This window comes from Pinus tabuliformis, chromosome Q (assembly GCF_031772625.1).
Source record: "Pinus tabuliformis cultivar Carrire ecotype Pingquan chromosome Q, CPIR1, whole genome shotgun sequence".
In the NCBI taxonomy this organism is placed as follows: domain Eukaryota; kingdom Viridiplantae; phylum Streptophyta; class Pinopsida; order Pinales; family Pinaceae; genus Pinus; species Pinus tabuliformis.
Genome location: NC_142296.1, coordinates 444,795,281 through 444,817,325, shown reverse-complemented (window position 1 = coordinate 444,817,325; position 22,045 = coordinate 444,795,281). Strand labels below are relative to the sequence as shown.

Here is a 22,045-nt window from a genome sequence, read left to right as displayed (position 1 = left end):
ACAGAGTGATGTTGCCAGCAGATATCACAGAGAAGGGATCAAGTGGAATGAATGCAGGAAAGTCAAGATATTGGTGGCAGCATAGTGAAATAAACAGAGATGAGAGTATCTGAGACAGAGGTGAGTTAATTAAAATTTTGTCTTGCTGTTATTAAAGATTAAAACTTCATTATAAGCACACCATGTCATATGTTAGGAATTTAACCCAAGTGGAGAGGATAACAATGGTTTTCCTAACCACCCAAACTACATCTAATACATTTCAGTGCTTGCTGTTTGAGTTTAAATGGCAAGTCTACATTATGTTATGCCCTCGAATTCTCAGAAATTTAATGGGCACAATTATACTGTTTAGGAACATATGATAGCAATGTTTGGGATTTGGGTACAGACAATTGCTGAAAGTGGTGATAGGCAAGATGGTGAGAGATCCAGACAATGAGAAGCAACAGAAAGTATGATTCCAAAATTGGGAGGCAGTAATGCTTGTTAAATTAAATAATTGATGAAATATTTCCAAAGGTAAAGGATGTTCCAAATGCATATTCTGTGGAGACAATTGATGGGTTTGCATGAAACTTCAGATGAAGCGAGGGCTCATTACCTTAATAACTAAATTATGCCATTAATGTCAATGTAGCGGTTTTTATTTCAAAAATTTACTGAGATTCAAAAAAGTTCTATATAACAGTTGCTTGCTTGTTACATGGGTGTATGAAAAAGGTACAGAAGTTATCACCTTAAAATGTCTACCTTAATCTTTTGAACATTTTGTTGAAACAGTTATCATTCCTTCTAAATCTACTGAGTTTACATTTGATAGATTGTCAAACCAGTTGTAGAAGGAGCAGTGAAAGAAGCAATTCAAAAGTGGAGGTGAAACTTTAAAATTTGCTTTCACTCCCAAGTTCAGAGGAGAAGGCATGCAGCAGCAGGAAATAGGAAACGATGATTGAGGCAAGGTGACTAGAGGTAAGGCTGACTTCAAACAATTGAGATGTTATTACTATGGTGGCATATGGCATCTGAAGAGGGACTGCATGAAGAGGTTGAGGGATATAGAACAAAATAAAGAGCAGCAATCAACCTGCCAAAAAGCAAGCAAATGTGCAAGAGTGTAAAGAGCATGTGAAATTTGTTGAATATAAATCAGAGTCAAAAAACTATAACCTTATGTGATGGCAGACAACACTGCGTTCAAGGTCAGGAATGTGGAGATCAAACTGTCTGGTCGTAAGACATTTATCTTTCAAAATGCTCTTTACATACCAGGTTTAAATGACAATCTTCTTTTAATTAGGGAGATAATCAAGCAGAGTCCACACTTGCATGGAATTTTTAGAGGTGATATATGCTTTGTGAAAGACAAGAAATTGTAAACTAATTGCACAACAACATAAAAAACATGGGCTATACAGAGTTACAGAAAACAATGTGGTAAAATCACATCTTTGTGAGACCAGTGTTGATACCAGCAGTTATTCATGCTGGCATCAGATGTCTAGACACATTAATTTTTAGTATCTTGATTCTTTCCTTGTTGAATAAGTTCAAGATGGTATATAGAGTGTCAGTAGAGTGGGAAAAGGAAGATATGCATGCAGATTGTTTACCTGGAAAGCAAGATGGATGTATTGGAAGGGGAGAATACTTGGACTCTGGAGAGCTAAGGGTGTGTTAAAGTTACTTCTATATCTAATAAGAATCATTTGGGACAGTGACAGCCCCTCAATTCTTAAATTAAAAGAGACACAGGAGCTCTAACTGATAGTTCATAAGGAACAATACTTGCTAAGGTTTTGCAAATGTGGTAATAAGCAAAGTGGGCTTGACTATGGGGAAAAATTCCATTGTGAAGCATGCTTGAGCTCGAGCAGTTTGGGATAGGCAACCTTCCCATGAAGTCCTAGTTAATGGGCGCAAGAACCATAGTGAACATCACTGTATGTAATGAGTAGTAAATGAACTATTCAAAATCATGAGAAAATTGGTTAGTTGAGACCAATGCTCATGGAAATCAGTCATGGATCAATGACTCTATGCAAATAATCCCAAAAAATATATCACATATGTTCCACTGCAAAAGCCCCTCAATGCCTAAATAAAACAAGTCAATGCTTGTTAGGGTTTTGCAAATGGGGTAGCAAGTTAAGTGGGCTTGACTGTGGAGAAAAACTAAATGGTTAAGCAATCTTAAGCCAGAGGAATTTTGAGATGGGCTAATTTTTTAAGTAGTTCTGGTTTCCAGGTGCAAGCAACAGAGGTACTGATTCAGGCTATGTGATTCATTTTGCTAGTTTCAATCCTACTTCACCCACGTGAGCATCACCTAATGCAATGTGTGCTAAGTGGACTATTCAAAATCATGAGAAAATAACCAATCACAACTAATGCTCACGGATATGCATCATGGATTAATGACTTTACACAAACAATCCCAAAAATAGTATCCCATATGTTGGACTGTAAAAGCCACTCAAGCCTTAAATAATGAGAGTCAAGCAAGCCTTAAATGGATAATTTATAAGGCACAAAACTTGCTAAGGTGTTTCGAATGGGATAGCAAGCTAAGTGAGATTGACTATGGGGAAAATCTCCATGGTTAAGCACACTTGAGCTTGGGAAATTTTGGGATGGATGACTTTCGAAAGAATCCTCAGTTACAGAGTGGCAGCCCAAAGGTGATGAATGAGGCTATACATTTCATTTCGCTAATTCCACCACCACTTCATCGCCCTTGAGGGTATCACTCAATGCAATGAGTGCTAAGTGAACTCTTCAAAATCATGAGAAAATTGGTTAGTTACAACTAATTCACATGGATTAATAACTTACTCTTTGCAAATAATCCCAGAAATGATGCCTCATATGTTGGACTGTGAAAGCCCCTCAATGCTTAAAGAATCATTTTCTTTAAGTGTTTCCCTAAACTCAAAGAAAGCATTACAACTAGCTAAAAGAGATTTGGCACCATAAGCACCCTACTTATATGGGAAAAATGACCCTCAAGGGCCAAACCACTAAAGATAATCACTTTCTTTCTATTAAGCTACCACCGTTGGGGGGTTCACTTCTATGAAAATAACCTAGGACATGCACCTTGCACTAACAGCTGATGCATGCCACTAGGGTATTCAAACCTTGGTGCGTAGCTTGACATGTCCACATCTTTTATTGAACCACAACCACGTCAACAGTATGTGCAAGTCACTGAAGTCCATAAGAGGTCACAAATTTACCTTTGCTTTCCTTGGGTGACCAATCCATTTTTTGAGGAAACCAATTCTTCACATACATATTCCATACCTATAAATATGTAAGTCAATCCCTTCTTTGAGCAAAATTTATTTGTGTTCAATTTATATTTCTTGTGGACTATTGTTGGTGTCCAGAACCTTATTCCACCTAATTCATATTAATATTTACAAGTACACTTCCAAAAAAAGCCTTTATCAATAAAATAGATTCCAAAGTCACTAATGACATCCTCAAATTATGTTTTCTAATGGCCACTTTCCCATGCACAAAAAGAAGATGAAGGTGATCTTCCACTCTTGATTCAAAGAAAATATAATTATTGAATGTGGAGAAGGCTACAATAAACATGATAGATCTCCAACCAGAGATAATAATGGCATACAATTGTTTGGAATTGAAAAACCATAAGAAGACATGATAAAGACCATACTAGGATTCAGTGTTTTTAAACCTGGTCGTCTGACTCGGACTAGACTTGGTTGACCAGTCTCGCCCCCTCCCCAGACTGCCTCAGCCAATTAACAAGATTTGGGACTGGTCAGTTACCGAACCGACCGAGTCAATTAACAAGATCTGGGACTGGTCAGTTACCGAACCGGTCGAGTCGGTCCCTGACTCGGCCGGTTCGATAACGGACCAGTCGGACCGACCGAGCACGATATAAACTAGTCCGACTCAGAGGCAAGAAAAAATGGTGGGTTGTGCCGACTCCAAATTATTATTATTTTTTTAATAATTGCTAGCCCCTTTAACCCTCTCCCACGCCTATAAAGGTGACCCAACCCCCTCATATTTCCTCACAACTATCTCATTGCATTTGTGTGAGCATTTGTGAGGAGTTTGTGAACAGTTGGAGTTGGTTTTTGGAGCAACATTGAGGAGGTTCTTGGGCGATCTTTGGAGCAGCATTGAGGAGTTGGTTTTTGGAGCAGCATTTGCCATTGAGGAGTTGGTTTTTGGAGCAGCATTGAGGAGGCTACAGGTATGTTTTTTTTATTTCTCAAATCTACCCTTGTTTTTCTTTTTCTTTTCAGATCTGGAAATTGAGCTTAGTAAATTTTCTAGAAAAAATTAAGAGTTGTTTTCTTTTCTTTTCATTTTCAGACTTTTTCCCTTTCATTTCCAATTCCAATTATCAGAAAATGGCTCCTAGAGTGAAAGACGCTACTTGGGTATATGCTAAGATGACTGACAATCAAATGTATTGCAAATTTTGTCTTAAAAAAATTAAGGGATGCGCAGGGGGCATTCATAGGCTTAAACAACACTTGGACAATATTAGAGGCCAAATTGTCCCATGTGCAACACCACCAGAGCGGATTGGGGAAATTAGAAAGGTGTTGCTAGAAAATTTTGAAAAGTTTGAGGACGACAAAGCTAGGCAAAAAACAATAGAGGCTAAAACAGGGAAGAAGAGTCGTCAAAAACGAATGATGGCAACCAACCCTAATTTTTATTATGAGGGCTCTTCGTCTATCCCTTGTACTGTTGTATCCAACCCCTTTTGCTTTGTTCCTCCCTCTTTGGAATCTATTCAAGAAAAGGGTAAGGGTAAAAAGAAGGGTGGTATCAAAAGTTATTTCTAACCCTCCTCTCCCTCTGATAGTGCACATGGTCCTCAAGCTCATCGAAGTCAAATCCAGCCTACTTTAAACGACCATTGAAAGAAGGAATTGAGAGAAGCTGCCTATGATTACATAGCTAGATGGTGGTATAATATTGATATCCCCTTCAATGTTGCCAATTCACTATTTTATGAACCTATGTTTGATACCATCATTGTTGTTGGTAAGGGATTTGTTGACCACTAGAGTGGCACCTGAGGATTATATGAAGATTCCATGCCCAAGGATGATCTAGAGGACACTTGTACCATCAGATATCATCAGTCAACAGATTTTTTTAACTTTACTTCTATCTTCTCATCATCTTTCTTGTACCCAAATTCCACACCCTACGGGGAATTATAATAAGTGATACTAGTAATGATGAGTTTTTGAGTCTGTAACAGGCCTAGGATGTTGGGACTCGATCAACAAACGAGTACACCTTGGAGTGTTTTTTTTATCCGGTTAATTATCCCTTCTTTTTCAGAGGAGAATAATTTTCTGGGTTTTTCACTCATTTTTTACCCCAAAGCCCGGGTGACAGTTTGAAGGTTGAGCCCCTAATACATCTTAGTGTCTAGAATCGATGTATATTACCATACTAGATCACACAAAAAAAATTGTGGAATTTGGCTAAGTCTAAGTAGCATTTTTTAATAATTAAAAATTTCTCGCAAAACAGGATTTTTTAATTATTTTCTATGTAATGGTATAAATAAGTGGCCTTAAGAAATGTCTAGGGCGTGTGACTACTCGAAATTCATCCTCAGAGGCTCATCATCATCCTAGGACCCACTTTGAGCATCAAAAAACGACTTATAGTCCCTCAAAAGTCGATTTTCCTAACGTCAGTGGCAAAAATGAGGAAAATTTTCAAAAATTGAATAATTGAAAAAATTTAGAAATTTTTCCATAGTCAAAATAAGTCAAATTTTGACATGGAAAGTTAAAGGAATATCAAAGGTGATGTAGCAGCAATGTGGGGCCCGCCACATAAGGTACAACAGAAATTCAAAGTCAAAGTGCCAAGCAAGTCAAATGGACCAACGTTGAGTTCATACGTATGGTTAAAGTTCATTTTTTATTTAATGGTATGGATTAAAGTGTAAAGTTAAAGTAAATGAGTGGGGAGGGGACCCACTTCTCTTCCTCTTTTGAATACGTATAACTGAAATAAAAATGAATTATGCACATGCCAAATAAAAGACCACGCAGCCAAAGAAACTACCTCCACGCTGGACAGAGATATCTCCACGCAGGTCACAAAGGATCAACACACTATTTGGAATATTCAATTGAGGATATTATGGGAGTGTGTCTCCCCATTTCTTCACCGTCCATCCACTTGTACGCAGAATTGTTGGCAGCCCACACGCAGATCCTCTACAGTAGCTCCAAGACACAGATGTGTTAGCTGCATTCTTCAACAGTTGGCATGCAAATTGGGTTGGCAATCTGAAAGTTGAATTTTCAGCAGATTTTGAGGGAGTTGTCTTCCCCTTTGGACACTTGTTTTCACGTGATTGACAACTCTCATACCCACCAACAGTTAAAAAGATACGTATAGCCAAGAGGAAGGAACATGCACAACAGTTTATTCACAAATTTGAAGTGGTTGTTATTTCCAGATTTGGTGAATGATTAGTCTCCTTTTTACTTTAGTTTCTTCCCACTTGTTACACAGCTACTCCACAGGGATCTATGTTCAGCCAGAGAAGAGATTTTCACTACTACACTCAGAAAATTCGAATTTGCCTTGTGATCTCCTCCCTCTCACCACTTGGCATTTGGGTCTTCATTGGGATTCTCTCCCAAGTTCTTATAAATGTAACACAGCTCTCATTGTAATTTTTTGGGAAGCTTGAGCTTATTGTTACTCTACTGAAATTGTTATTCAGCTAAATAAAGTGAAAGTCTTTGGGGTTACTAGTTTCTCTTATGGTGCATTCTTTGGTTGATGAGGTATACCTGTTTCATTTGATGTTATTATTCATTTGATTTTACATTGCTATCTAGTTGTTTTTTTGTGCATTTGCCTGAGGGCACTATTGTCTAGAGAGGAGAGATTTGCAGCTATCTCAAATCTCCTTTGGGCTTGGTATATTTTGTGCTCTTGTTGTAGCTTGTTATTTTCGGTTGAATGACAAACTCAACTTGGCCTCTATATGCCAAGTCTCTTTTGCACTAACAATTGGTTTGCAGGCATTTGTGTGTTCAAAAGATAGGTTGCCAAGTCTATTGGAGTGTGAGGACTTCTTCGGTTGGAATAGTCACCTCCAAGGATATCAAAGATCCCACAAGTTGTTCAAGCCAACAATCTCATAAGACATCAAGAGATTTATTTAAAAGGGGATTTCATGAGCCCTTTGCTTATTTTCCATCTTGAAAAATATCATATATTTTCTTCTTTCATTTGTGTGCATATTGATTTTATCTAACATTTGGGACTAAGTTGTTGGATTTAAATCCTAACTCTCACTCACTAAATCAGCTCTTTCAAGCTAATCTTAGTGAGGGAATTTGTAATATAAAGTGTATTTTATACTTGCATTGGGTTTCTAACTCTTTCCTTCTCATGCATGTGATTTCATCTCACATATTTCAGCACTATTTCTTTTGCATGCTAATTCTTTTGCGTGTTTTCCTATAGGTGTTCTTGGAGGCAATTCAAGTCTGAAGAAAGGGAGTTGAAGCATAAGCTAAGTAATCCTTTTCCATTTCGAAACTCAAGTCCAAGGTTATTTTGGCTTTCCATTTGAAAGCATTTTACTTCATTTTAAGCAAAATACAATTTCATTTCTTAAAGAGCAAATACTTGGAAGGCACTGGTAGTTTATGTATTTCATGCTTATCTTATGATGGTTATTGCTCAATCAGTTTTTTGCTTATAAATCTTAAAAAGGTAATCTATTTAACTCTAACAATTCTCCTAGAAACTCACATCCTTTTCAACTTAACTTGTCATTAGGGACCACCCACCTTAGATAACCTAGGAGATAGCTTAAACAGAGAGAGAAGGGATTTAGAGTGACGGCCCTTCTCTGAGTTCCTCGCAACCAACCACACCATGTGGGTTTGAAGGCTTTTCTCACTGACTTGTAATTCGATGTAGGCGGCAAGGTCAACAGAATTCAAAGGCTCTAGTCTACATGAATTAAGGGAATCTCTTTTGCATAAAGAGGTTATGTCCATTGAGCAATATTTGAAAGATTTCAAAAGCTCATGGGTGAAAATAGGATGTACCATCATGTCAGATGGATGGACTAATCAAAAGAACTGTACCATCATAAATTTTCTTATCTTTTGCCCACAGGGAACCATGTTTCTAAAATCAATTGATGCAATTGATAAGGTGAAAGATGCACACTTGTTGTTTCAGCTTTTGGATGAGAGGTTATTGAAGAGGTGGGGTGGCTAATGTTGTTCAGAGCATCACAAATAATGCTTCTAACTATGTTCTTGCTGGTAAAATGTTAGAGGAAAAACACAAAACCATCTTTTAGACCCCATGTGTTGCAGAGCATGCCAAAAGCATAACAAAGCATATCTACAATCACTCATGGATTTTGAACCCAATGAGGAAAAACACAGGGGGCAAGGATCTTGTTAGGCCTGCCATCACTAGATTTGCAACTCACTTTTTGACATTGCAATCCATGCTTTCCCAACATAGAAACTTGCAGAAAATGTTTTCTAGTGATGAATGGAATGGATGTCAATGGGCCCTCAAATAGGATGGCAAATATGTAAGAAAGAAAGTTAATGATGACACATTGTGGAAAAAGGCAGCAGAGATTGTGAAAATTGTTGAGCCACTAGTTAAGGTGTTGTGGTTGGTTGATGGGGGAAGATTGGCTATGGGTTTCATTTATGAGGCTATGGATTAGGCAAAAGAGCAAATAAAGGCAACGTACAAGGATAGAGTAGCTAAGTATGGGCCCATTTGGGAAATCATTGATCAAAAATAAAACAATCAACTCCATCGCCCTATACATGCAGCTAGGTATTTTCTGAACCCAAGGTATCATTATAAAGCTCAGCTGGGAGAAGATTTGACTAAGGAAGTGAAAGATGGATTGTATGAATGCCTTGAGCGAATGGTCTCTGATGAGAGTGAGCAGCTGCAGATACACCGACAAATCACTTGTTCCAGTAGAGCCACGAGTATCTTCAGCAAAAACCTAACAAAGATTGCAAAGGAAGCAGATGAAACAGGTAAACAATTTCAATTTTCAAATTATTATTTCGTTAAATTATTAATAATTTGAAAGTTGGGTATAATTTGTTGAACTAACTCATACACAACTATGTCTTTTGCAGCACACTAATGGGAGGCATTTGGTAGCCAATGTCCTCAATTGCAGAAGTTTTCAATCCGAATTTTGAGTCAAACTTGCAATGCTTCTGGGTGTGAGTGCAATTGGTCTGTCTTTGAGAGGATTCACACGAAGAAGAGTAATTGTTTAGAACAAAAACGATTAAATGATCTAGTCTTCATCCAATATAACCTCTGGCTAAGACGCAACCAATTGTTGAACAAAAGACCTGATACAGGTCCCATTGTATTGGAAGATACTCATCCAACCTCAGATTGGTAGTGGAGACTCAACCAGCAAAGTTTGACCCTGACGAGGATATTGATCTTGATGTTGATATGGAGTTGAATGCATTAGGAACTATTGAGTTAGATGCAGATCCACTAGTAACAGCCCCAAGTCCTCCGTTGCAGGCACTTCCTCTACTCAACCATGACTCAGGCACATAACTCGTCTATCTCAACGTGCAGCTAGTGCTAGTGTTACTACTTCTACAGTTGCAGTTGGAGATCTTGATGAAGAGGAGGAGGAGCCATGGGTTTCCCTGTCTAACTCTGATTCAGAGTTTGAGCTAGATGATGTTGCCTTGTCTAGCAGTAGTGATCATTGGATAATATTATGTATTAGTGAGTTGTAGTCACTGCAGTTGTATTGTTTTTTTGTAGAGGCCATTTAGAGCCTCCTTGGTTATGTGTTTTTGCTATGATCTCCATATATTACATGTATTGGACAATGCATTGGGTGCCATTTTGATATAATAGATATATTCATGAGCTTACTTTCATCATATGGTGTCTTCTCTCTATTACTCTAATGCTTTGAGTTTGGAAACATGAATGAAAATCTTTGCAAATATGTTTTTTCATTAAAAATTAAATATTTAATGTACTTTTTACAAATACCAAGTCATTGGAATCAACTAGTATGAGTCAATACCGAGTCGAAGATGACCCTCGATCGGTTCTGAGTCCGAGTCCGAGTCCGAGTTTTAAAACATTGCTAGGATCACACAATGAACAAAACGAGTTACAATGTGTTTGATGCGAAAGAATGGGACAAATCAAGCAAGATTGCTCTCGTAATTAGAATGTTAATATTACCACGACTATAAAGCCATGGATCACAATACTCATAACTGCAGCGAGAATACTCAAAATAACTCACATGGAGATCAAAAGATGATGTTTCTCAAAAAAGAGCAACCTCTGATCCCTATAGGTGGGGCAATAAGAATGGGTATGATGGAATATCAAGCCTAAAAAGGGGTTGTGAAAGATGATCACATCCAATACGCAATGCACTGCTTCAAAATGTGGCAAGTCGAGGCATATAGCAAGTATTATCATGAAAACAAACTAAAAAGACAGTAATGAACCAATAGTGTGAACCCTAGGATCCCAAATTTCAATAATTATCATTCAAAGAGACAAGTGAATTTTGAAGGAAAAAGAGAGGGATCTTCAAACTTTTGCAACACAAATGCAAGGCCAAAACAAGAAAGCTCCTTATCTAGATCCAACTATAAAAGAAGACTCCAATCAAGGAATGTGCAAAGGGTTGTACAAGTCTCAAGAGATGTAACAAAGTTCAAGTATACAAGCACTTGGGCATCAATGGGTGTGAATGAATATAAGCCAATGTGTATTGAAAGACAAGTCAACACCAAAGATACAAAGAACCAAACTAATTTGGTGCAGTTAGGGTTGCAATTAAAAAGTTAGTTGGGGTGGCTACAATAATATCACATATTCCTCATGCATAGAAGCATCAGTATAAAAAGTTAATAAGTATAGGGAGCTTCAATGAAGTCGACCCAAGCAATAGTGATCAAGTATTTAGTAACAAGAAAAAAGTCTATAGATTCTGAGTGAAAAAATCTCTTAGTAGGAGAATATGTTCACAAGCTCATAGATGGTACTTAATTATTGTAGGCAGTGTTTTAAAAACCAGCCGGTTTGAATAGTAACCGATCAAACCGGTAGAAAAAACCCGGTTCGAACAGTAACCGATCAAACCGGCAGAAAAACCTGGTTTGACCCTTCATTTCGCCCAAAAAAGGGAAAAATCGGTCCTAGCTAGCCGATTCTATCCTAAACCAGCTAGTTAGCTGTCAATGCCGTGGAGGACCCACGCAGCGCGGTTTTCCAAGTTTGTAGGGTGTTTTGGAGAGAAAATAAGGGTTCTTTCCCTCCAAAAACACCCTCTCCAAGCCTTTAAAAGGAGCTCAACCCCCTCATTTGCCTCACACATCTCATTTGGAGTTTTTGTGAGTTTGATTGCGAGCTTGGAGAGTGTTGATTTTTTGCTAGAGTAGTGGAACAGCAGAGAGTTTAAGCTAAGTAGTAGTCATCATGCCTCCAAAAGCCAAGGAAGCATGGGCTCATTTTGATATGATTGATGGCAAAATGATCTGCAAATATTGCCAAAAATCTATTGGAGGGGGTATTAACAAGTTCAAGCAACACTTGGTTGGGATAAGAAGCCATGTAAAGCCATGTGAAGCACCAAATGACTCAATAGGGCATATTAGGGCAGAATACCTTCAGAATTTTGAGACTCAAGTCACTGAACCAATAGAGAAGTTTGTGACTCAAGCAGTTGCAAAGTTTGGGAGTCGAGACTCAACCAATTGAGTTTGATCATGATGACTCACGAGAAGTTTCAACTGATAATGTTGATCACTATTATCATATATGTAGACTTGTAGTAGGCCAGTGGCCCCATAGTTTGTAGGCTTTGTTTTTGCACTCTAAAGGCCATTTAGAGCCTCATTGCTTATGTATTTTGTCGATGATATGTATTGCACTCGGTGCCATTTTGATATATTCACCTTTACATGGTATATAAATGAGCAATCTTTGCATATTTTGTCTCTATTGGCTTGGAATCATGGTTTCAAATCTTAAAAATAGTTTTTTTTCATTAAAAAATAATTATTTAATGTATTTTTTTTAAACCGATTCGTTTAGACCTGACCAGCCCCGGTTCGACCAGTTCCGGTTTGAAACCTGGTTCATTAGGTGCACCGGTCCGGTCACCAACTCTGGTTTTTAAAACATTGATTGTAGGATGCAACATATGTCATTGGGTGTGTTACCCACCAAAAGTGGTTACCCCTAGGAGAGCATTTCTTCTATTCATCTTCTTCCAATCGACAGCCAACCGCCCCTGACAACCACCTTGTAGCTGATGTGATGTGCCACTTTATCTCGGCCACTTGCATCGGTTGTATGTTTCCTCGCCCATTTGTCGAGAGCACATGTTAGAAGGTGGGAAACCTGACCCAAAAGGTATGTTTTTCATTGTGCAATTGGTTGCTTATGCATGTTTTTCATTTGGGCATCTTGGGCATGGATTATTGGGTGAATTGGAAGAAGGAAGGGCTTTGATTGTGGTTTTGGTCCCTCACCTGAAATGGGGGGTTAATCTTCAATCCTGGTCACGTGGGATCTTCCCCTATTGGTCTATGGCTTTAGGGAGGACACCACTTGGAAAACCTCGATTTTGGTAGCATGTTCCCATTTTCTTGTTCCATATTTTTCACTCCCCTCCGCACATTACAAGCTCTATTTCACCATTTCCTTTCTTTGGGTCCACGTGACCATTGGGTCCACATGATCTGGCACACCCCCTCCCCTTGTCCACATATCTAGGTCGAGCCTGGAAATGTTGCCCCGAAGGTTGATGCAACTAAAAGAAAGTTAAAAGCATATCATGGCCACAAGCAAGAAACAAAAGAAAAAGAAAATCATAAAATGCAAAAGATGGTCGGGCAATTAATAAAGCATGTGGGCAAAATCCAAGCATGAGCTCCACCCCTTATCATTATGGCCATCACCCTGGTTCGTTGGGCCACTAGTTGCCCCATCACATCATTAAAGGAACTCATGCATGTCCCAACCCCTGGTTGGCAATGAACTGCCCTACATTTTAAGGGGGTAATAATTGCTTTACATAATGCACAGCATGCTCTCATTTCCAGGAACTTGGAGCAGTAATACAAGGAAAAATCAAGAAAAAACAAAAGGAAATTAAAGAGGGGTGGAAAAACAAAGGTTGGGGTAACTCATGCATCCATGATTGCTCCCTCCTCACACCTATATACCCAATATGTTCACTTCCTCATTATTGCTATCCTTGTATCCATGGCATTTGGCCCTAAGACCCCTTCGTCCCCATTCTATTCCATCATTATTCATATGGAACTTATTGATTGAAAGATGCACCAAAGACATGTCTTTCCCCTTAAGGGTTGTGAAAACCTAATAAGACAGTTTATTAACCACTCATATCTAGGGAGGTAACACTATCACATGATCAAAACCCCAAATTTGGAAGAGAAGCCACATATGAAGTCTCAATTTTCCCTTGATTAACAAGCTTGATTCACTTAGATGCGCTAATGATTAATTGTACCCGATGGTGAAGATGCAACATTGGACATTGTGTGTGACTGGCAGGTGGTTTTCATCATGGTCTAGACAACTTAATTGGCGCCTAGGTCCACTAGAGGAGCATATGACACCCTATCAGTGAAGTGTTGCGAGCCATGGGACTCCTATCTACTTGCAGATCATCACTCCATTCCATGGGCACCTTCAGCACTGCGGTAGTCTGTACTTTGCTCCACATTATTCATGAGATGAAGCACTTGGACCAGTGAGCCCCCAATCGGCTTAGCAGTGTGCACATAGTTTGGCAGCTAAACCAAGGCCCAGATGATGTTTATCTCACCCCTTGAGACATGGGAGGGCTAGCAACATTCTCTAATCCCTCAACGTTGGAGAAGATCCAAGCAATTATATCACCAAGAGACCTATGAGACCCATTGTGTGCCCCAAACACAAATTTGGGGTCCACATGATGATTTTCATAGAGATCTACAAGCCAAACCCTAAAGGATGATTTTCACTCAATCTGGCACACTTGAGGAGCTCAACACATGCCTCCAAGAGGCCCACGCATTGATGACATCAGCATTTCGGCCCTCTTGTGGGTTATTTTTATGATTTTACATTGGCTATCAAGTTGGCTTGTAACCTTAATTAGTTTTGCCCATCATTTTACAACTAAGAGGGGCTTTTAAGCTAAATTAGACCTCATTAGGCATGTATAAATAAGAGAGACCTCATTTGAGTCTCTCATCATCATCTCCTAGACAATTCGACTTATTTGAAAAATTCCACACTTGTTCCTTCTTAGCTATTGGAGATATTTTGGATGCATTTCAATGTTTGGAAGCTAATTCGATCTTGTCTTTGGAGGTACTTCTTGGATAATAGATGGATATATTACATGTTTTCTTGTAAGTGCTAAATGTTGACGAAATTTATCTCTTGAAATTGTCTAATGTATGGAATTGTTGCTTCTAGAATTTGCTAAATTGTGCCCTAATTATTGAAAAATAATTTATGAAAAGGCTTTCTAGTTGAGTATTGCATATGTTATTCATTGTATGACATGTAATGAATGTTCCTAGTGGAGGAATCCTCCAGCTTATCAATTTACCTCCAGCTTATCTGGTTGCAGTAGTATTTAGGGACCCTTCATCCCATATTGACTCCTTATTCTGAGATCGGGGCCCTGGCGAGGATAAGGTCTCGGGAAGAAGTCAATTGAAACTTGTTCTAGATTTTATAACTAACCAAACCGACTTAATCTAAAATAAACCAAGAGCATTTCACTACATCTATTTTGCGACTATAGTGCTTGAGATTTTATTTGCTTCCCTATTTCACAAAGTTTTATTTATCTTTGGAGCAATTGCCATTTATTTCAAGTACACAATTTATTTTACTTCAAAGCATTTACATTGCGAACATTTGAGGATTTACTTCCGAAGCTTTACTTTCAAAGTTATCTTCTCTCATTTGTATTATTTTGCTTGGTAAGTATCATACACATTGGAACTGGTCTATTTGTTTTATCTTGCAATATCTTTGCTCTTAGATGATTATTATTCTCACGCTCATGAAAATCATGCTTTGAAATTTATTGGTTGCATTTATATTGTGGATATATATTGTGGCTAACTCCTCGAACTTCTCATCTAGTATAGATTAGTTAAGCCTTATAGATTTTTTTATAGGGTCCAACCCCCTTGACTTCGCTAGGAGTTAGCCTAGACAGAGAAGTTGAGAATTAAGTGACAACAACTCAAATTGAGGCTTACCCCCAAGGCTACACCAAGTGGAGTTAAAGATTTTCTCCACAATAATCCCAAGTGTGGATTAAGGCGGCAACAAGACCTTCACCCATACTTTTCCAAGTATAAAGTAAATTCATATCAAGCTCTATCACAAACAAGCCTCAATTTTGCCATGGGAATGAGTTGAGCATTAAAACTAATGCATGTAACCATAGAAGTACTTATTGAGCATAGATATGTTTCTGCATAGTCCTCAATTAATTTTGAGATAGTCCCTTGAGAAATTTGTGAAGAAGTGATCTAGCTACAACTGGGGAACTCTCAAATTAAATGCAAGCCATGCATGATGAACCCTAGTTTTACTACTAAATTTTGAAAGGAGATATACCATATATTAGCCACTAAGAGTATCTACAACATGTGCACTTCAGATTGAATATTTTGCAAATATGGTATCCACAAACAAGATTGGAAAAAGTTTACTTTGTGTGGTCTCACACAAGGCTCACCAACAATCTCCCAATTTCATTCCCATACTTGCCTGAAAGTCAAAAATTAGGTGTAGTGATAATTACAAAAAAAATTCACATATGAATCTTATTTGAGTTCCTTCTCTAAGAAAGACATCTTCAAAAGTTGTTGTCTCATTATTGGAACCCCCATTTTCCAAATTTTATGCTTCCAAGCAAAAGATGTCAATTTTCAAAAGAATTGACAAAAATTTAAAAGTAGTTCAGTCCTAGGGCATCCATACCACTTTCCAACATTGTTAAGACATTTATCATTTATGCTTACTGCTAGCATCAATATCACTCTATGACATCACAGGATGATCAAAACTGCTGAAATCAAGGCTACCTAGAAAGACTAGCATAAAATAAGGCATGGATTCATGAAGCTTGTGGAGTAAATCCTCCAGCCCACTTAAATTTGATCAACTTCCAGCTGCGCAATGTTTGAATGGTGAGAATGAATCATGTTGTTTTCAGCTTAAGAGTGCTTGTAGTAGGGGCTGCAGCCAATTTTGTAAAAAGTCAACTCAGGCTGTTAAGAGAACATTTTTATGGCTAGCAACAGATAGGCAGATGCTCCAGTGTACATTGCTTTGATTGATGGAGAAGACTACTAGGAAAATTGCCATAACGATATATGTACATGGTATGCAAAGAACTATGAAATTGCAAAAGCCACATCTATCCTCTTCCATATTCAAAACAGGAAACAGAACCCAAAACTCTTCAGTGGAGTCCAAACACTTTAAGTCAATCATCAAAGAAATGAAGTAATTCAACCATAACAAAAGCAATTTGGAACAAGACCAAAACAAAAATAGATAATGGAAAACACTGGCACCGTAAATGTACAAAATACCTTGAGCATTAACATCAAGTTGACCCAGTTGATGGCACGAAATAGACCCATTTTGACCTCCAACGCATAAGATGCCTGCAGCTGCTGTGACTGCTGTTATTTGCTCCAAACGCACAAGATTTTTTGATATATCTAGCTGTATCAGCTCACTACTAGCTAGGACTGATCCAGATTTATAAGCGGCTGGAGATTTTAATTTGATGAGATATGCAAACCCAGAAGTTGTTATAGCATAAAGAAGGTATAAATGTCCAGACGCGTTTTTCGTCTGCATTATTTGAAGAAAAAGGATTTTAAAATAAATGTAACTCAAGGCACAGAACAAATGTGCTATGACTAAATTATAAAATTAAACTCAAGCGAAATGTAACAATTTGGAACAAAACAAGGAAACACTTTACAAACACTCCACTACAGAACCATAGAGAGGGCACACCATTTTTGAATGACCAATACAATTATCCAGAACACAACATAAACAAATAAAAATAGTTCTTGGCAACTGGGATTATATATGCTCATACAAGAAAAAAAACATTTAACAGCATGGTTTAACTATGCATAGTACCTGATGCTTGAAGATATATGAAAATGGAGATAGTGAATCATGGAATACAATATGCAAACCAGATTTCGGAGGCTCCCGTGTAAATGACAATTCCAATAGCTCCAACCTATTCGAGTAATCTTTATGGATACGCCTGAGGTAAAAGAGAGCACAGTATAATGAAAACTCCTGCTTGATCTTAAACTCCAGAAATCAAATTATTTTGCTGATGACATAGACTGTGAAGCTTCAAAAGCATCCTTAACAGAAAACAAGATATATATTATAAACCATTCCGAATCTATAATCTTTCAACATTGAACTGAATCTATAATCTTTAAATACAATTTAAATATATAAAGTTTTCCAGTAACAAGTCCATCTTACTTGAGCAATTACAACTTTTGTCAGTTTCTAGAACATAGAAAAGAGTTAGTCTATTATGTGTTATAACAGACAAATTTGTGAATGAGAGATCTAAACAGCATGATGATTGGCAACATCATCAACCTCTTTGGAACTTTCTATGTCTAGGCCTGACACGGGTAAGAAACTTTATATATGGAATTATAGATGGATAAAAGGAAGGAGTGAACTACAGACAATGGTCCTACTCCTGACTCCTTTCTGTGTATGGGTGATGCTTTTTCCTATGAAGTTGCTCTCTTATGTATGCTTATTTTAAGTATCACTATGTAGGAATTTACTATGTATTAAATCCACAATCCCAAAGTCCGTCCAGACCCCACTTGCTCTGATATTTGTATATATTTTTCCTTTAACATGCATATCTCCATGATGATACTATAGTGATATTTTCACTTTCACTTGCTCTCCATTCCAATATTGACTCAGCATTTGTCTAGATCTATAGATTAAAAATTGAGACTCAAAAATGGATGGAAATTGAAAATGAGGCCCTAACTCTTGAGCTTGCTGACTTCCCTAGCAGATAAGATCCCTGCAAACAAGGCTGAATTGAAAATGATACTAAAAAACAAGATCATTGAGATAACGATCATTTGCATACCTCCATAATTTGCATGAGTCATCTTACAACCACTGTACATTCCAATATTATTACGATGGCAGATACTTGTCTAAAATATCTAGATCCATAGCTTGACAATTTGATCTGAAGAATGGTTAAGTGTGTATCCATTGTTGCCACTGTCTAAAAAGGTTAAGTGAAATGGCCATTGGCAAACAGACCATTTCTTCCAACGGGCAAAGATGCTCAGAAACAAGGCAATGTTCAAAGTGGTTGGGACAATCAGGATCCTGCAAATGATAAGTGGGGAAACACGTGTTTAAATCTGAGATTTATTGAGCTTTAAGGTCCTTAAGAGAAATGTATTTGGAATTAAAAGACTGACATTTTTTAATTGCAATATAAAATATAACCACTGCCCTAGGGTTTTCTGGCAAGGGGCCAGAAAACCAAAAAATCGTAAAAATCGGGAAAATATCGGTAAAAAACGACAAGACATCGGAAAAATCAAGATACAATCAAAATATCGTAAAAATCGGCAAACATCGGCTAGGCCAAAAAATCGTGGCTTCAAGATAAAATCGGGATGTTATCGAGATGTTCGCAACACTGGTTTTGATGACAAATGCACAATCATGTATACAAAGCAAAAACTTGCACCAACCACACTCAACCACCAAGAATCACTCAGCAAACAATGTGAAAACAACGAAGAACTTATAGTCACATGGTCAAGGTTCTTGGAGACTGCACAGCAAATTTATCCACTAAAGTATTCTCACAATCGGTACATTCAATGGCAACAATGGCACCAACATCAATATCATTCAATCCAAGTCTAACCAATCATTTCCATATCCTAATGGCATACCTTGGCCTACAGGAATCCAAGTGTCAAAAGATTCTCGATACAAGATTTGCACTAATACATTCAGATGCAGTTGGAATTCTTCACCATTAACAGCCTTGGTTGGAAAACTCTAAGTCCTTCATGTTGGAAAATCAAAGTAAATATATTAGGGTTTGATTCTCCTTTCTTGATAATTACTTGTGAGTGTGTTGGCTTCTTTTATTTCTTTATTATCTTATCTTTCATCAAGCAATTACCATATTATGTGTGTATGAAGATCACAAAACAAGAGACACAAGATATAGGCACATGCCAGGGAAAAACCCCCCTCGAGGGGAAAACCCAGTCAAGATAATTATTCCTTTCAATAGTATTCTTTGAGACTCTTCACCCTAGACCAAGACCAGACTTTCCCTCCACACCAAGTCAACCTCCCAGATCTTCGACCCCTTCCAACAACTTCGACTAGGCAGCAGCTTCCGGCAACAGCGAAACTTAGGAGACTTCGATCTCCCAATCCAGACCACAAAACAGAGAGAGAGGCACCAAAATTTCGATTTTTCCTTTCTCCTTAGACTTCCCCAAACTCGCATTCACTTCGACTTCCCAGCAACAAACTTCGCACTCTTTCCCAACTACAAGAGAACTTCGCACTTTTTGTCAGTTACAAAAGATTTTAAACTTGTGTAAGAGAATGATGCTTCAAATGAATTTGATGAGCTTCCTTTTATAAGCTTCATGTGGGGTCGAATAAGGTCCTTAGGCCGACATGGTGTGGAGGTTACATAATTCACATTTGACTCAATACTTAACCATTTAACATGATTCAAAAGCCCAAGAAGGATCTCTTTAAATGTAAAATGACTCTATAGACTTGGAATAAATCCTAGAAGTCCTCAACGGGGACTTTGACCTAAAACATGGTTACCCAAGCATGAAAGCCATGCTTTAATAAGTCACAATAATAATAATAAAAATTATTTTCTCTATTCTTTTGACAATTACATTACATGATGACTCAAGTAAATTATTGAAGACCGAACATAGTTACATTTTCCAACACTCCCTCTTAACTAGGGAGGTATTCATAATGTACAAATACAATGGAAGATCTCAAACTACATGAACCATGAAGAACTTTAGGCACCGAAATGCCATGGACTAGATTCCTGACCAGGGCAATCTATCCAAACAGTCACTCAACAATTTAGGCACAACAATGCCATGGACTAGATTCCTAACCAAGGCAATCTATCCAAGTGAGACTAAGATGGACTCAAGCTTTCAGCCCCTTTAGGTACCCTCAGGCTTACTTGCTAACCATCAACCCAAAAATCCAAGTGTCTATCCAACACAGAGCTCAATATCTAACACCACTTTTCCAACTTCCAGACATCAACACAATGTGTCGGCCAAATGTCCTCCGAGGCAATGCTTCACTCACAAAGCCTCAACACCCCTTGATCCAACAGATCAAGAATGACCAATCTCTCCCAATCAAACTGATTGGTAACCAACATGCTATCAAAAACTTCGAGAGATTCACCTGTACAAACACAACTCCAATCAATAATACTTGCATATGTATATAATCAAATACAAACCTTCGAGGTCTTTCAAACAACTTGATGTTGTTTCTTAACTTTTCATAGTAGGACTATCAACCAAATCTTTGACAGAAGATTCCTCAATCATACATTTTTCTTCATACTTCATATGCAGCGACATATTCTTCAATCAGATATTGCTTTCCTTCGTTCAACGGCACCTCAAAATGCATTCTCCAATTTCCTTCTCCTACTTATGGCCTTCACTAAAACTTACGGTTGTTAGTCCTAGTCTAGTGCATGACACATGAAGCAGAGAATCATATCTGTCACTCCCTCTTAAACAGAGAGGATCTAATTATTCCTATACAAGGAATATTCTCAACCATCCTCTTATCCTAGCGAGATTCCTTACATTCAAGCTCCCTCTTAACCTAGGGAGATTTCAACTAGACTCCCTCTTAACTTAGGGAGTTCTACTTCTTATTTTCGTCATCAAAGAATATTTCGTGGCTTCCAACCATTTCATCAAAGTTACTATCATCCTCATCATGCTTATCAACAAGTATCTTCACCAAATTGAAGATTGTGTACCTGCACAACTTAGATAGCAAATACAACCAAATCTATAGAAGCATGAGTTATCCATATCAGAATCACGAAAGCATTTCAACTTTATACATATCAAATACCCAGACTTGATTATACATAAGAGACATATACTCTTCAACATCTTGTTAGGGACTTTGTCATAAACCATAGACTACTTCATAAGACCTTTCATTCTATCTAGGGTTTCAATGTTCCTTCCAAAGGTATGACATACCTTACTTCAACATATAGCAAACCCTAGAAACAATTCACACAAATATAGATCTACAAGGCATCTAACAATCTTTCAAAATTCACGTGTTAGACTTTTCACTAGGGATTCATAAAAATCCTAAATTTCATACAAAATAATCAATCAAAGTCAATCACAACTTAGTCATTAACCTGACCAGCTTCCACTAGGGTTAGTTGCAAACCCTAGATTTCTTATCAATCATCAAATCCATCCAAAACTCAAATTTCAACAATCTTTCACAAATCTCAAATTATCATATTGTCAACATTCATCAAAGATTTCTACTTCGACTAAGGTTCAACTCCAAAACCCTAGAATTCCATTTTCACAATTTCAACAATCATTAAATACATAGATCTCAGATTGTTATATTTCATACTAGACAATGTTACTACTAGGATTTAACTGCAAAACCCTAGATTTTCATTTTCAACAATCATTTAATAGATTTCAAATTGTTATATCACACATACTAGACAATTTAACTTCACTAGGGTTTAGCTACAAAACCCTAGATTTCCAAATATCATCATCCTAGAATCTCAGACAAGGACTTCCATTAA

At 37.7% G+C, this 22,045-nt stretch overlaps 1 protein-coding gene across 2 annotated transcripts in view; it reads right to left on the bottom strand.

The window, feature by feature from the left end:
• Positions 1-22,045, bottom strand: part of SAR1 (SUPPRESSOR OF AUXIN RESISTANCE1) — a 333,388-nt gene that overhangs the window by 268,392 nt on the left and 42,951 nt on the right. For both annotated transcript variants that reach the window (XM_089384665.1, XM_089384663.1), the window contains exons 2-3: positions 17,269-17,401; positions 16,701-16,968 (exon numbers count right to left, since the gene is read on the bottom strand). In XM_089384665.1, coding sequence (XP_089240791.1) covers positions 16,701-16,968; positions 17,269-17,401 — 401 coding nt within the window. The remainder of the gene's footprint in view (positions 1-16,700; positions 16,969-17,268; positions 17,402-22,045) is intronic.